Here is a 16,300-nt window from a genome sequence, read left to right as displayed (position 1 = left end):
GGCCCATTCCTAAAATAAACTTTAGCACACAATCTGTTCATATTCAGACTCAGTTAATTTGTCCTGTAAGAATTCAAAGATGCAAGTCACTGGTGGATTTATATGACTTATTTGTCTGGGAGAGCAACAGTCCTCAAACAATCATATCCCTGCATACTCTGTCAACGTGCAGTGTGGCTCTTAGATATAATCAGATGTTAATTACTATTTCTGAACATAATTTCTCTCTCAGCAGCAATGCAGAAACACCAAGATCTAGCCCAAGTTTAACAAGAATTTTTGGACTCAGTAGGTCTTCACTGTTGAAGTACAGAAGAGAGTATTAAAAACTTCATGAACTCTGAGAATTTAGCCTTATTGGCCACTGCAGAGGTGGCAGAGCAATCAATTTTTTCCATCTTTGTGGATGTGAGAGAAAATGGGGCAAGAAGGCAAATAGGAATTATAAAGACCACTCAAGTCTGTAGTCTAAGTCTCATGAAAAGAAACTGATTTGAAATAAATTGTGATGATAAACGCCTAATTTTGAAGTTCTCAAAAGATGCTACCATCGTCTTTAAGACCTTTTTTCTTCTTTGCAATACCCAAGGAATCAAGTATAGCCCCAAGAACTGTTCTGAGGACAGAAGACACAGAACTAATTCTATCTAATACCCCAAGTTGGGTGTTTCCACTGTATTTACACACTTTTTTATTCACCCTATTTACATACATTTCGAAGGCAACTTTCTCTGTAGCATCTATGCAGTCAACTGCATCAAAATGAAAAAATGTACTTTACATAAAAGATAAAGATCTATTAGATTGCCTGTTCGCTTATCTGCTCATTTCCCCCGCCAACACAAAACTTTACCCTACACTATGACAATGTGATAGCCACAGAGTTCCCTTCACCCCTATGTTACAGCAACACCTCCAAAAACCTTTGGGTGGATTCTCTATCACGTTGCCAAATTTACTTCTGAGGCAAAATTAACATTTAGATTATATGTAATTTCTCATGGGCTGCTCTAGTTTGTGACATGGACTGCAATGGCCCAGAATTTGGCTCAAAGCTGTCATTCCCCCACTTCCCTCCTCAGGCTGCATCTTGCGAATATGCCTCTAACAAGTTCTACTGAGCAAATCTGGTTGGATCAACAAAGTTACCTCTTTGATCCCAGAACCAACTCCTCACCAAATTGAGTTACTGTTCCTATACTATAGCTCTTCAAAGAAACTGAGGAACAAATTTAACATTGTCCAGACTACTTCCTCACCTCCCATTGAACCCATTCTCAGAAACAGCCATACCATTTTTACTAAAAACTTCAAAAAAGAATTCAGCCTGTGGCAGACAGCAACATCAAAAATTTCAGACTGAATTGTTAAAGTTTGCCAAAGTTATAAGCCATTAGAAACAGAGGCTTATAATGTAAATCATTAGGCAACCCTAACTATATAGGCACCACTCACAATCAGCTCCACCTATCAACAAAGAAAGCTTTGACACAAAGTATGACGTCACAAACATTTCATTCAAAGTGATGTTAATTTGCTTCCTCCTTTTAAACAACCAATTTTGCCATAATAGTGTTTTATTTAAAATGAATGCCATACTGTGGTCAAGAAATTGGCAGTTTTTATTTTCAAAAGAGTAAGATACATCACCCAGTTTAATATCTGGAAAAAAAAACCCTTGAGTTTGCCAACAAGCTACAATTTTCCAGAAATTAAACTAATTTTCTCAGAACAGATACTCCTTGCTACTATACTCCAGTTTTCTGTTGAAACACAATTTTCTGAAGATCACAATGAGGCAGGTTAATTTGTCTGTGTAGCTCATGACTGATCACTCTAACTGCCCTGGATACTGCAATAAAGGATGCCATGTCCAAATACTGGGTTAATGGAAATGTTTTCTAAGTGAGGAAGCCATTTTAAAATCAAACTAGTATTTTTAAGCAAAATTTGTAAGAGTGAAAAATATCACACAAGTTGATTCAAGATTTAGACCTCTTAGAATCAGACAATCTAGCAATCTGAAACTACTGTTGCCAGGACAGCCCAAGAAGCAGACCACAGGCAGGGCCAGCTCTGGGTTTTTTGCCACCCCAAGGTAAAAAAAGGTGTCTGGAATGCTGCCCCTGAAATTGTGCCACTCCAAGCACGTGCTAGGTTTGCTGGTGCCTAGAGCCAGTCTTGACCACAGGCACAATCATGCTGGTGAGTGAGTGTGTGTGCAATTTCCAACCAGGATAGGTATAAAAAAAAGCTGAAAAGCAAGAACCACTGAATTCCCACCCTCAATTTAACCCTCCCCCCTTGCAAATTTACAATACATTGTTTGCAAACCTAGTATTCTCTTTTTAAAAAATATTAAGAGAACAAAACGTAAGGAGGTAGAGGATACTATACAGCATGCTTAGTATATTCCATCTGAAAGAAAACCTTACCAATGAATCAAGAACCCTGAACATCGGAGCTATGGTACACAATGTTATTCCTGGCAATACTGGATGGTGACCCACACATAAGGAGATAGTGATTCTGTAATTACATTTTGAATAAATATAGAGTCTATACTGTTTTACAAATGTTTGATTACACATACACAGGCTTAGCCATACTCCTTTGAAATGAGAAATTTAGAAGGTCTTCAAATTAACTTAAATTTACTGAATTTGGGAAAATGTAAGTTTACAATCCACTTTTCTCACCTGAATTTAAAAGTTCTTCAATCATGGACACATCCCCAGAACTCAAAGCTTTCTTTAATGTTTCATCCTTGTCTTCTAACTGTAATGTTTTACTAAATTGCTAAATAGGCAAGAAAATAAAATCAGAGCCAGGTTACTTCATAATAAACATTTTTTCTACTCAATTTTCAACACGCTGTTGAAGGCACAGTGGGGAAGGAAGTAGAAGAAAAATCATTGTTTTCTTTCCTTTATCTTGGTCCGAATAATTGTCAGGATTTGTTTAAGTTCTACTATAATTTACTGATAAGGACAACGCAAGATAAAGTGACAGCACAGAAAGGAAAATAATTTACATACAGTTCTACAGTGAAACATGTATGCCTGTAAAAATGGCACTTTTTTACTCAATAGATCTACTCTCCTAGCACATTCCACCAAACTGGCGTACATAATTTAAAAATGAGATTTTTACGAACCAACACAGCTTGTGGAGAGGTAGATTTATTTTCTTGCTTGCACAACAGAATTGATAGTTCCTATAGCAAGGCTATCCATTCTCAAAAGGGACTTTGAGTCCAAGACTGGCAATCCCGCCTAGTGACAATACTCCTGACTGTGTCGCCCAGCGGCGGGATTCAACAGCTACGTCATTCAATGGCGAGAGTCAGCAGCCAAGGATAGGGGAACTCAGGCCTTCCCTGCTCCACTGAGTTCCAACCCAGAGTCCAAAGAAACAATTTAGAATCATAGATTCACAGAATATCAGGCTTGGAAGGGACCTCAGGAGGTCATCTACTCCAACCCCCTGCTCAAAGCAGGACCAATTCCCAACTAAATCATCCCAGCCAGGGCTTTGTCAAGCCCGACCTTAAAAACCTCCAAGGAAGGCGATTCCACCACCTCCCTAGGTAACCCATTCCAGTGCTTCACCACCCTCCTAGTGAAAAGGTTTTTCCTAATATCCAATCTAAACCTCCCCCACTGCAATTTGAGACCATTACTCCTTGTAATGTCATCTGGTACCACTGAGAACAGTCTAGATCCATCCTTTTTGGAACCCCCTTTCAGGTAGTTGAAAGCAGCTATCAAATCCCACCTCATTCTTCTCTTCTGCAGACTAAACAATCCCAGTTCCCTCAGCCTCTCCTCATAACTCATGTGCTCCAGCCCCCTAATCATTTTTGTTGCCCTCTGCTGGACTCTTTCCAATTTTTCCACATCCTTCTTGTAGTGTGGGGCCCAAAACTGGACACAGTACTCCAGATGAGGCCTCACCAATGTTGAATAGAGGGGAATGATCACATCCCCCGATCTGCTGGTAATGCCCCCACTTATACAGCCCAAAATGCCATTAGCCTTCTTGCAACAAGGGCACACTGTTGACTCATATCCAGCTTCTCGTCCATTGGAACCTCTAGGTCCTTTTCTGCAGAACTGAAACAGACTAGCCATTCGGTCCCTAGTCTAACAGTGAATGGGATTCTTCCGTCCTAAGTGCAGGACTCTGCACTTGTCTTTGTTGAACCTCATCAGGTTTCTTTTGGCCCAATCCTCTGATTTGTCTAGGTCCCTCTGTATCCTATCCCTACCCTCCAGCGTATCAACCACTCCTCCCAGTTTAGTGCCATCCGCAAACTTGCTGAGAGTGCAGTCCACGCCATCCTCCAGATCATTAATGAAGATATTGAACAAAACCGGCCCCAGGACCAATCCTTGGAGCACTCCGCTTGAAACCGGCTGCCAACTAGACATGGAACAAATTGATCACTACCCGCTGATCCCGACAATCTAGCCAGTTTTCTATCCACCTTGTAGTCCATTCATCGAGCCCATACTTCTTTAACTTGCTGGCAAGAATACTGTGGGAGACCGTATCAAAAGCTTTGCTAAAGTCAAGGAATAACACATCCACTGCTTTCCCCTCATCCACAGACCCAGTTATCTCCTCATAAAAGGCAATTAGGTTAGTCAGGCATGACTTGCCCTTGGTGAATCCATGCTGACTGTTCCTGATCACTTTCCCCTCCTCTAAGTGCTTCAGAATTGATTCCTTGAGGACCTGCTCCACGATTTTTCCAGGGACCAAGGTGAGGCTGACTGGCCTGTAGTTCCCCGGATCCTCCTTCTTCCCTTTTTTAAAGATGGGCACTACATAAGCCTTTTTCCAGTCGTCTGGGTCCTCCCCCGGTTGCCATGAGTTTTCAAAAATAATGGACAATGGCTCTGCAATCACATTTACATTGCACAAGCTAGGAGACAGGGGTCCCATGCCTAGTCCCTGGGCCACTTCCTACCCCGGCTTCAGATCATCTGCTGGTCTGTCTTGAGGTCCCCTTTGGGGTTCTTGTCTGTGGCGGTTCAGCGTCCACAGCCCCTGTGCCTGAAAAGTCTGTGGTGGCTTGACCATAAGGCCTGGTCTCAGCCTTTGGGAACCTCAGTGGCTTCTCTGCAGGAGACTGTAGACCCATCTGCTCTCCTGCTCAGTTAGCCCAAATTGAGTTGAGTGCTGCCTTTTGAGCCTTCCCTACCCAGCAGAGGTGAGGGGGGCATGGCTTCCTGTGTCCAGAGCAACCCCTTTACCATTGTCTCAGCAGTGTGGGGCTCGTACACCCTGTCACACTCATGCAAGCCTAGCCTTATGCTGTCAGTTACACTTGCATACACAACAGAATCCAAGGCTAATGTGGTTGCATAGATATAATTAAAGCACTTTTTGACCACAAATCTATTACTGGAAGTGCTGGCAGAATACTGGGGTGGGGTGGAACCATGAATATTTCGTTATTGTTTGTTTCCAGTCACAGCATGTGGTAAGTGTCACCTAAACTCCGCATTTCCTAGTTTTCTAACATTCATTATTCCTTAAAGAAACATAGCCTGACCTGATAATTAGGCCTGGAAGGAGTAGATATTTATTGGTAAATGCTGATTTCACCGTATACACAAACCAACGAAAAATATTTCTAATAATAATCAAAATTTTCAAATAGGTAATTCCCAACAACTGAACATTTAAATAGATAAACACAGAAAAAAGAATGCTTAAAAATAAACACTGATCTTATCCGTTGAAATTATTAAAAAGAAATCAAATGCTGCAAAGCCTATGGATAATTCACGCAGTAATACCTGGAATAAGCTCACTAAACAGTGGTAAACTAGAGTATATCTTTAGAAGGACATCCAATCTTGATTTAAAGACTGCAGAAGATGAAGAATCTAGCACATCCCTGTTAAACTGTTCAGTGAAAGGTTACGATACTAGTCAAAAGTTTGCATCCAATTTCCAGTTTCAAATTCCAGCCAAAGTCTGTCTGGTAGCCTAAAGAGCCTTCTATTAGAGCTCTTCTCCCCCTTGTCAGTATTTATACACTGATCAAGCCACCTTTTAACTTTCACTTCCCAAAACACAATCAATTTAGTTTAAGTCCCTCATGTTTCCACATCTTAAATCTTTAAACTCTTTTCTGAAACATCTCCAATATTCAACATCCTTACTAGAAGTGCAGACACCAAACATAGTATTTAAGTAGTGGTCTCACTAGGCATTACTCCTACATCCTCAATCCCAACATTTGAGTTTGGAAATGTACACTCTTACATTAATAGCACAGAAGTTGATCCAATAAAAGATATTACCTCACCCATCTGATCTCATTAAGAGCATAAGGCACTTGCAACCACATCTTTAAAGCTACAATATAAAGATTTTTTTCTATGAAAATCAGGGTGGACTGATTTAAACTACCAAGTGGAAAGCCTAGATTTCAATCACTGATTTTAATCAAGTTTTCCATTTGTACTGCAGTTATTTTCTAAAGAAAGGCACCTTCTTATTGGTTGATATAACTACTAAAATATGTTGATTTACAAAAAAAAGAGCTTGATATTTTCAGATCATTATACATTTTAGTATTCTAGACAATGTTAAGTGATATATTGCTTATCTACTAGATAATTAACTTTTTGCTCATGATTTGTGTGAAGTTGCATTAGGATGGTAATTATAATTTAATTAAATACACAAAATATCATATACAAATTTGTATTAAATAAAACAAGCCCTTCATTCAATACATAACCTATCACACCATATTTATGAAGCTTGACCTCAAGAGTTGGATTTTTTCCCAATTTCTTTCTTTCATAGCAAAGCAGCCTTTAACTCTAAGTTTTTGATAGAGGCTTATGGATTCAGTGCATTTATTTTTAATTTAAATGTTTTAAGAGATAAGTTTAGGCCTTATATTTTGTATTCAAATCAGACTTCAATTTAAACAGGTTCATTTTTAAGCATGAAAAATCTTATAATTTAAAAAACAAAATTAAAAAAATCAGTTTTTAATTTTTTCAAAAAAGCATTGTTTTTTATCCACCCTCATGTGAATTAAACATCAGCAATATTTTCAATGGTTCCCCGATGTTGCCATTATTAGTCATAAAATTTTCAGTTATACTTAGTATCAAAGGTCTTCAGAGGGTCTTCAGAAAGGACTTAATTGCTGAGAAAGTGGTGGCTCTGTGAGCTAGTTCAGGAAAGGTGTTCTGTGCATAAGGAATGGTACAGAAGAAAGCACATAGGCAGTAGTGAAAGAATGTGACAAAGGGCGTGTCAAATCTGATACTGTTAGTAGAGCAAGACGGATGGGTGAGGGACTCAACAAAAAAGCTTCCGAGTTGGTCTGTCTGATGAGGCTAAACACACATTTTCAACCCACTAGTGTTGAAGCCTCTTTATTACACAACAACATGAGAAGTGTCCATATAGCCAGTGATAGTGAAAAAAACTTAAGTGCATGATGTGCATTCACAATATTTAATCAATAGCTCACTCCACCTCTCAGCTATAGTAATCAGGGCACAAAAAGCAAACCATTAAACTGGTCACCCATATTGCAAAGTCTAAACCAGTGGTTCTCAAACTTGGGCGGCCGCTTGTTCAGGAAAAGCCCCTGGCGGGCCGGGCCGGTTTGTTTACCTGCCGCGTTTACAGGTTCAGCCAATCGCGGTTCCCACTGGCCGCGGTGCGCTGCTCCAGGCCAATGGGGGCTGCAGGAAGGGTGGCCCATTGGCTTGGAGCGGCAAACCGTGGCCAGTGGGAGCCACGATCAGCCAAACGGGCGGACGCGGCAGGTAAACAAACCGGCCCGGCCTGCCAGGGGCTTTTCCTGAACAAGCGGCCGCCCAAATTTGAGAACCACTGGTCTAAACAACAGAAACTCACATCAATAGCCCACAGATTAGCAATTTTGTTCATTCAAAATATTTACTGAATCCTTAAAATGGTCCCAATTCAGCAAAGCATTTAGGCAGGTGCTTATTTCCATGCCTATTCAAAGTCCTTAAGCAGATGCCCCACTGAAGTTAATGTGACAAAGTCCCTTTTCAGAATAGATTTGAACTTTAAGTCTGAATCCTGTAAAACACAGGAATCTTAAAAATACCAATTTGCTAGGAGCAGCCAGAAGCCTCCAAGACCCCAGCACTATAATATTCAGTTCAACTGCGGTGAAACTCCAAGGCAAAACTGATTTAATTGAGTGGAATTTTTCTTCCCCATCATTACAAATGCACGTTTGTCAATACAGTGATATGTCCTGGCTGCTCCTAAAATCATTTTGGTACATGAACAATTACACTTTATTTAAATAAAAACAAAATTAGAAATAAGAAGTTAGGAGAAGTTATATTTCTTACGAATACTTAATACTCTAAAACAGAAATAAGATTTTTTTGTATTATCTTAAAACTTCCCACGGTCACTAATTCAAATGGAAACTTTTGTGTGGGTTCAGGATAAGGCTGTGAGATTATTTAACACTTTGCTGTACAGCATGCTGCACTTCCAAAGCCACGTACAAATAATGTACAAACAAGGCAGAAATGCGGGAGGAGGGGGGCAGGGGGGGGAAAATCCTCAGCCACATCCCCATTGACAGATGGCTGTGATCCAGAGGGTGGATGACTTATGGGCTTTGCTGGGTCAGCACAGGCCACGCATGGGACGCCGCAGCTGCTATGGGGTGCTCCCAGCGCTGGTACCACGGGAGGACTCTATAGCGAAGCAAGGCCCGCATCGTACCCAGCGAACCACATGTGCAGCAGCGGTGCAGCTCACTAGGTTGCCAGGCGTCTGGTTTTCTACCAGAATGCCCAGTCAAAAAGGAACCCTAGCAGCTCCAGTCAGCAATGCTGACTGGGCTGTTAAAAGTCTGGTCAGCAGTGCAGTGGGCCTAAGACAGGCTCCCTATCTGCCCTGACTCTGCACAGCTCCTGGAAGCGGCCTGCATGTCCCTGTGGCCCCTTGGCGCAGGGGAGCCAGGGACACTCTACATGCTGTCCCCGCCCTGAGCGCCACCTCCACAGGTCCACTTGGCTGGGAACCACAGTCCATAAGCCGCAGGGGCAACGGCTGAAGGCGAGGAAGGCATGCAGAGCCCCCTGGCCAACCCTGCACCTAGGGTAGGGGTGGGAAAACTACAGCCGTTTAAGATGGCCCGCAAGCTCCCACTGGGGAGCGGGATCTGGGGCTTGCCCCGCTCCTGTGCTCCAGTCAGGGCGCAGGGTCAGGGTCCGCACCATGTGGCTCCCGGAAGCAATGGCATGGCCCTGCTCTGGTGCTCCAGCTGGGGCACAGGATTGGGAGCCACTTCACGTAGCTTCTGGAAGCCGTGGCATGGCCCCGCTCTGGCTCCTATGCACTCCAATGGCCCTCTCCAGCGCGCCAATGGGAGCTACAGGGGCAGTGCCTGCAGATGGGGCAGTATGCAGAGCTGCCTAGTCGTGCCTCTGTGTAGGAGCCGGAAAAGGGACATGCCACTGCTTCCGGGAGCCGCTTGAGGTAAGCGCCGCTCGGAGCCTGCACCCCTGAGCCTCTTGCTACGTCCCAACCCCCCTGCCCCATCCCAGAGCACCTCCTGCACCCCAAACCCCTCATCCCCAGCCCCACCCCAGAGCCCGCACCCCAGTCAGAGTCTGTATCCCTTCCCACACCCCAACCCCTGCCCCAGCCCCCCTACACACACCCTGACCTCATTTCTCACCCCACCCTGGAGCCCTCACCCCCTCCCGCACTCCAACTCCAATTTTGTGAGCATTCATGGCCCGCCATACAATTTCAATTCCCAGCTGTGGCCCTTGGGCTAAAAAGTTGCCCACCCCTGGCCTAGGAGACTGCAGGGCCACATGGGCCGCTTCCAGGAGCCCCCTGAGGTAAGTGCCACCCCCATCCCTGGCCCTACCCCAGAGCCTGCATCCCCAGCCAGAGGCCTCACCCCCCTCCCACACCTGCCCCAGCCCAGTGACAATGCGTGGGTGGTGAAGAGCAAGCGAGGAAGGGAGGGGGGTGGAGTGAGCAGGGAAGGGGCGAGCAGGCGAACGGGGTTCAGTTTTCTGCAATGGGGAAGTTGGCAACCCCAGGCCCAACTGATGAGCGCCGCGCACGCAGGCCAAACAGGGAAGCGCTGCCTACCGCCCCGCAACCCAGCCACGCCCCAGCACCCGCTGGGCAGAGCGGCGGGAGCCCGCGGCCGCCCCCACCTGCGGCTTGTCCTGCACGAACCCGATGACCCAGCGGTCCTCGTCGCTGTCGCTGCTCTCGCCTCCCCCGGCCACCGCCAGCGAGCGGGAAACCCCCGGCATGGCCTCTGCTGCCGCCAGCTGCGCGCCCGCACTGCGCACGCGGAGCCCCCACCCCAGCCTCGTTTCCATTCCCCGCCGCTCGAGTGGGAAACCATCTCACGTGGGAAGCTGCTGCGGGTCACGTGGCTCTGCGGCGGGGCCCGGGGGGAGTGTGAGAGAGCGCGTTCTCCACCCCTGCCCGGGCGTCGCTCCGCGAGCCACGCCGCGGGTCCCCGGGGCCGGGCTGGGGGAGGGACCCCGCAGGCGGGACAGAGGGACGAGGGAGCCTGCAGGCGGGACAGGGAGACCGGGCTGTGGGAGGAACCCTGCAGGCGAGGCGGAGGGACCCTGCAGGCAGGGCCGTGGGACGCCGCAGGCAGTTGCCAGTTTATGGGCCATTTCAGGGCTTGAGTTTTTAATTTTTCTTAAGGCAGCATAAATCCCCGTCTGGAGCAGGAAGGGCCCTCTCTGGGCCCCTGAGCAAGGTCCCATTAATTTCAGTAGGAACTGGTGTTTTCTGCTAGTGCCTCTGGGACAGATGAGACACCCCCCGGAAACGTGATGGCTGTTACTTACAGAATGGGACTAAGTATATCCCATAGTCCAGTGATTTCTTCTGCTCTCAGAACAAGGGTTGTCCTGGATGGAAAACTTTGAAGTAACACCACAGTAGCATATAAAGGCGTGCCTAGGAGTCACCATTATGATCTCCTTTTACCATCACTAAATTCACAAATAAATCTCTGTTTACTAAACAAATTAGGAACTCAGTCCCACATTCCTTTCCCAAGGAAAACCACTATTTGATGTCAATGTGAGATTTGGCTGGGTAAGGAGTGAAGAATTTGGCCCTAAATCTAGTAGAAGTGTGCACTACCTGTGGGCCAAAGGCCAAATGCACTTGGTGAGTCATAAAATGTGGCCCCACCTGCTACTTAGTTTCTTACTTCATCTACAGCATGAAGATAAGATCAAATGTAATTTTTTATTGCTAGTGAATTCTAAAAGCCAGCAACTGTTATTAATCTGTCAAAATAGGTACAGGTAATAAATATTATAGTTGTGTGCATTACTTTGTTAATGTTAGGAACCTTTAGGAAATGGACAGATAATTAAGACAGTAAATATCATAATGCCACTATATAAATCCCTGGATGGTTCCTACCTTGAATACTGTGTGCAGTTCTGGTTGCCCCATCTCAAAAAAAATTTATTAGAATTGGGAAAAGCACGGAGAAGGATAACAAAAATGATGACGAGGTAAGAATAATCTCTTCCATATTAGGAGAGATTAAAGAAACTAAACTGTTCAGTTTAGAAAAGAGATGCCTAAGGGAGGATATGGTAGAGGTCTACAGAATCACAACTGGCATGAAGGAAGTGTTACTACCCCTTCCCATAACGCAAGAACCAGGGGGCTCCTCTTGACACAGGTGCCAGCTTCCTCCTTGCTTTGGGGTGGCTCAACCTGTGCTTTGGCCCAGGCCCTGCCCCCACTCTACCCCTTCCTCGCACCCCACCTCTTCCTGCACAGTTCTGCCCCTTCCCCCAAGCGTGGCCAGTCCCCGCACCACCACCTCCTTCCAGCACATCCTGCATGCCACGGAACAGCTGATCCGGGGTGGATGGGAAGCACTGGGGGGGAGGGGGAAGGAGTTGATCGGCAGGTCCGCTGGCAGGCAGGAGGCACTGTGGGGGAGGGGGAGGAGCTAGCTGCCGATGGGTGCTAAGCACCCACTAATTTTTTTCTGTGGGTGCTCAAGAGCTGGAGCACCCACGGAGTTGGCACCTATGCCTCATGAAACTAATAGGCAGCAGGTTTAAAACAAACAAAAGGAAGTCCTTCACACAGCGCACCATCAAACTGTGGAACTCATGGTCAGGGGATGTTGTGAAGGCCAAAAGTAAACTGAGTTCAAAGAAGAATTAGATAAGTTCATGGAGGACAGGTTAATCAATAGCTATTAGCCAAGATGGGAGGGGATACAATTTCATGCTTATGTTTAGGGCCCTACCAAATTCATGGCCATGAAAAACATGTCATGGACCATGAAATTTGGTCTTTCTCCCCTTCCCCCCTCATTAAATCTGGTCTTTTGTGTGCTTTTACCCTGTACAGGGCTGACTCCAGGCACCAGCGCAGCAAGCAGGTGCTTGGGGTAGCCAACGGAAAGGGGCGGCACGTCCGGCTCTTCGGCAGCAATTTGGCAGCGGGTCCCTCAGTTACTCTCGGAGGGAAGGACCCACTGCCGAATTGCCGCTGAAGAATGAAGCGGTGCGGTAGAGCTGCCGCCGAAGTGCCACTGATCGCAGCTTTTTTTTTTTTCACCACTTGGGGCAGCAGAAATGCTGGAGCCAGCCCTGATCCTGTACTATTCAGATTTCATGGGGGAGACCAGCATTTCTCAAATTGGGGGTCCTGACCCAAAGGGGAGTTGCAGGGGGGGGTCACAAGGTTATTTTAGGGGGGTCCTGATATTGCCGCCCTTACTTCTGCACTGCCTTCAGACTTGGTCAGCTGGAGAGCAGTGGCTGCTGGCTGGGCACCCAGCTCTGAAGGCAGTGCCCTGCCAGCAGCAGCACAGAAGTAAGGGTGGCAATACAATACCATGCCACCCTTACTTCTGCATTGCTGCCTTCATTCAGAGCTGGATGGCTGGAGAGTGGCGGCTGCTGACTGAGGGCCCAGGCAGCAGCACAGAAGTAAGGTGGCAGCACCATGCCATGCCATCCTTACTTCTGTGCTGCTACTGGCAGTGGCTTTGCTTTCTGAGCTGGGCTCCCAGCCAACAACTGCCACTCTCCAGCTGCCTAGCTCTGAAGGTGGTGCCACTGCCAGCAGCAGAGCAGAACTAATGGTATCAGTACCGCAACCTGCCCTACAATAACCTTGTGACCCCCCCCCAACTCCTTTTTGGGTCAGGACCCCTAAAATTACCACACTGTGAAATTTCAGATTTAAATAGCTGAAATAATGAAATTTATGATTTATTAAATCCTATGACCATGAAATTGACCAAAATGGATTGTGAATTTGGTAGGGCCTTACTTACGTTCTCATGTGTGTTACAGGCAATATGAGTAGTCATGCCGATAGTTATAATTGCCCAATACTTCCCATTCTAAGACCTTTTTTTTAAATTACTTATCAGTTTGCCAAAAGATAACTGTTTGGGCTGAAATTTTCCTTGCCAGGTGTGTAATTTGGGGGGGGGGAGGGGGGTTGAGCATGGAAATGGTTCAACCATTTCCAAGAATGAGTTCAGGAAAAATATTTTGCCCAAGTTAAAGAATTGTGTGTAAGAATTGTTTTAGAAAGCTCTAAAGCTTCCATGCTTTGGAGCAGGAACTTGAAATTTGGGAGGTCACCCTGGTGGCAGGGAAGTGCAGTGCCCATGAAAAATTAGCCAAATTTGGCAAGTTATGAGCCTTTGAAACATCCCAGATAGCATGTGTTCAGTATAGACTTGTTAGAGTTTAGTTGTCAAATTCTCCCAAAATTTCATCTGTAACAAGTATCCTCCTGTCCCTAACATCTCTTGCATGCTAACCAGACTTCCCTGCACCATCCCCACAGATGATGTTCCATCCTCGAACTGTAGGAGTGGAGCAGGATTTTCCTGCTATTGCTGTTCAGGGACAGAAAGTATTACAGAGAGACTGAAAAGCAGACCATCATTATACCACACCAAATCACTTCCAAATATGAAAAAGTATACCTCTTCATTGGCTTTAAAGCTAGTGCTTAATTCTTGCAAAGCTGAAGATGTAGGAGGCAACTATCCTTTAGCAGGAGGATAAGAGATGACTAGATGATGGAGATTCCTGTACAATGCAGGAGAATGGCCTGCCCTTGAAAGAGGACACCACTTACTTTTTCTTTCCACTCTCCTAATAAACCAAACTCTTTTTCTGCTCGTTCACATCAGTGACTGACACTCAGAGAGACAGACAGTTACATTCACAGACACAAAAAAAGATACATACAAACACACATTTCCTGTTTAATTTATTTATGTCTCCTTTTCTGCCCTCTTCACTGAATATATTCCTTTGACTCATGGTGAGGTCCCTGCAAAACATAGCTTTGATGCTTTGTTCTGGTAACAAGAAGTGGGAGTTGTGTTTATATACTTTTTTTTCTACAAGATAAACAGTGTAAAAGAAAGAAACAACAAATGTATCCAGAAGGCTCACTCAGTGCTTTGATTAAAATCAGGTCAAATCAATGCACCTTTTAAAGTGTGAGAGCTGCTAACTTATGTTTACATGGACCTGGAAAGGACTTAACATATTGGTTATTTTTAAAAATTCAGAGCCAAAGAGGAGTAAAATGAGCAATAGAAATCCATTTTAATTGGGTTGCGATGGATAACTAGAAATAGTATTGCAGCCTAGAGGGGCAGAGGAAAAAGATTAAGATCTCTTGAGATGACTGTAAATTATCTTCTTTCTATATAAAGCATTACATGTAACTATATAGATAAGGAAGATAATTTACAGTCATCTCAAGAGATCTTAATCTTTTTTCTCTGCCCCTCTGGACTGCAATACTGTTTCTGCTATTTTAATGGGTTGCAAATATTTGCACAAAACTGACCAGACAATACTTAAGCCAAATGAAAAACATTACTTTCCCATCATTCTGCAGCAACTTATCCCAAAATGATAGCCACGTTTTTAAAATTGGTAATTGATTATGTGTGCCCCAGGTTTTCCATGCCCACCTTAAAACATCTAAGGACTTGATTTTCAGAAGTTCTGAGGACTCAGCATTTACTGGGTTTCAGTTGGAGCTGTAGGCCTGTCGCACCTCTGAAAATCAAATGCTTAGGGGCCCAATTCAATGGTGCCCTGCACCTCATGTAGTCAGTTACATCAGAACCAAGTGGGTGTAAACTGCTACCATTCTGATAGGATAGCATTTTGCACTAGTCAAAACGACCACATAAGATACAATCGTGAAATGAGTCCTTTGAAGTCAATGGGAGTTATATGTGTATACCCGAGGGCAGAATTTGGACCTTATGAGCATTACAACTAGATGATGATATGGTTGTGTTTCTACGTAACTATTCCTTTTTTATTAGTCAGTCCTGTAAGACCTAGTATAAGAATTGATGATAATCTCCAGCCTTCTATTGATTGTGTGGTAAGGTAGGCGCGCTTGCATACTGTGACATTCTATACCTTGGGGAAGCGTGCTGTAACCCCCATATTCCTCATTTTCATATAATCATGATCTTACGTATAAAGCATGCCTTGTAAGGTATCAGGGGAAAGGTTATAATCTGCTAAAAGTAATTTCTCTATCCATATATGTATATCATTAAAGCATATGACGTATAACAATTGTGTAGTATGGTTGTCACTAAAACATGCTGTAAGTTGGGGAAATCAGTCAGATAGTAGCTCCCCAGAGGGAACATCAAGGAACGTAACCAATGCCCGGGCGGGGTGTCAATCAACCCATCAACAACCATTGTCCAGCAAGAGACCTACAATTCAATGACTCACCTGCATGAGGCCACACCAGGGGATTTGCTCAACTTTGCTTGGAGAGACTCAGTAATGTTCACCTGACTCTGAAAAAGAGGGGGGGGGGGACAACGCCAAGAGGGAAGAAAGGACATGATAAAAGGAAGAGACGTTTGCCATGTTCTTCCTGTCTCTTCCACCTATATCTACAGACACCACCATTACCAAGTGACTGAAGTGCTGATCAAAGGGGAGAGTCTGGCTGAAGAGCAGCCAGCCTGTGGTGAGAACCATCTAAGTTTGTAAGGACATTGAAAGTGTTAAGAGCAGCTTAGAATGCGTTTTGCTTTTATTTCATTTGACCAAATCTGACTTGTTATGCTTTGACTTATAATCACTTAAAATCTATCTTTGTAGTTAATAAATCTGTTTGTTTATTCTACCTGAAGCAGTTTGTTTGGTTCGAAGCATGTCAGAAAGTCTCCTTGGGAGAACAACCCTGGTACATATCAATTTCTTTG

The 16,300-nt window shown here is 44.7% G+C and overlaps 1 protein-coding gene across 6 annotated transcripts in view; it reads right to left on the bottom strand.

Moving 5' to 3' along the window:
- The window catches only part of ASZ1 (ankyrin repeat, SAM and basic leucine zipper domain containing 1), a 96,398-nt gene extending 85,860 nt beyond the window's left edge, over nt 1-10,538 (bottom strand). For 2 of the 6 annotated variants that reach the window (XM_024108972.3, XM_065556177.1), the window contains exon 1: nt 10,221-10,357. Coding sequence is in view for 2 of the 6 variants with exons in the window: in XM_005285761.4 (XP_005285818.1) it covers nt 2,700-2,799; nt 10,221-10,322 (202 nt within the window). In the remaining 4 variants the exon portion in view is untranslated. Of the gene's footprint in view, nt 1-2,699; nt 2,800-10,220 lie in introns of all 6 variants that reach the window. The other 4 variants (XM_005285761.4, XM_065556183.1, XM_024108981.3 and 1 more) reach the window with 4 other exon arrangements.
- Nucleotides 10,539-16,300: the final 5,762 nt, after the last annotated feature.

This window comes from Chrysemys picta, chromosome 1, assembly GCF_011386835.1.
Source record: "Chrysemys picta bellii isolate R12L10 chromosome 1, ASM1138683v2, whole genome shotgun sequence".
NCBI lineage: Eukaryota > Metazoa > Chordata > Testudines > Emydidae > Chrysemys > Chrysemys picta.
The sequence above is the reverse complement of the archived record's forward strand: the minus strand, read 5'-3'. Positions and strand labels throughout refer to the sequence as shown.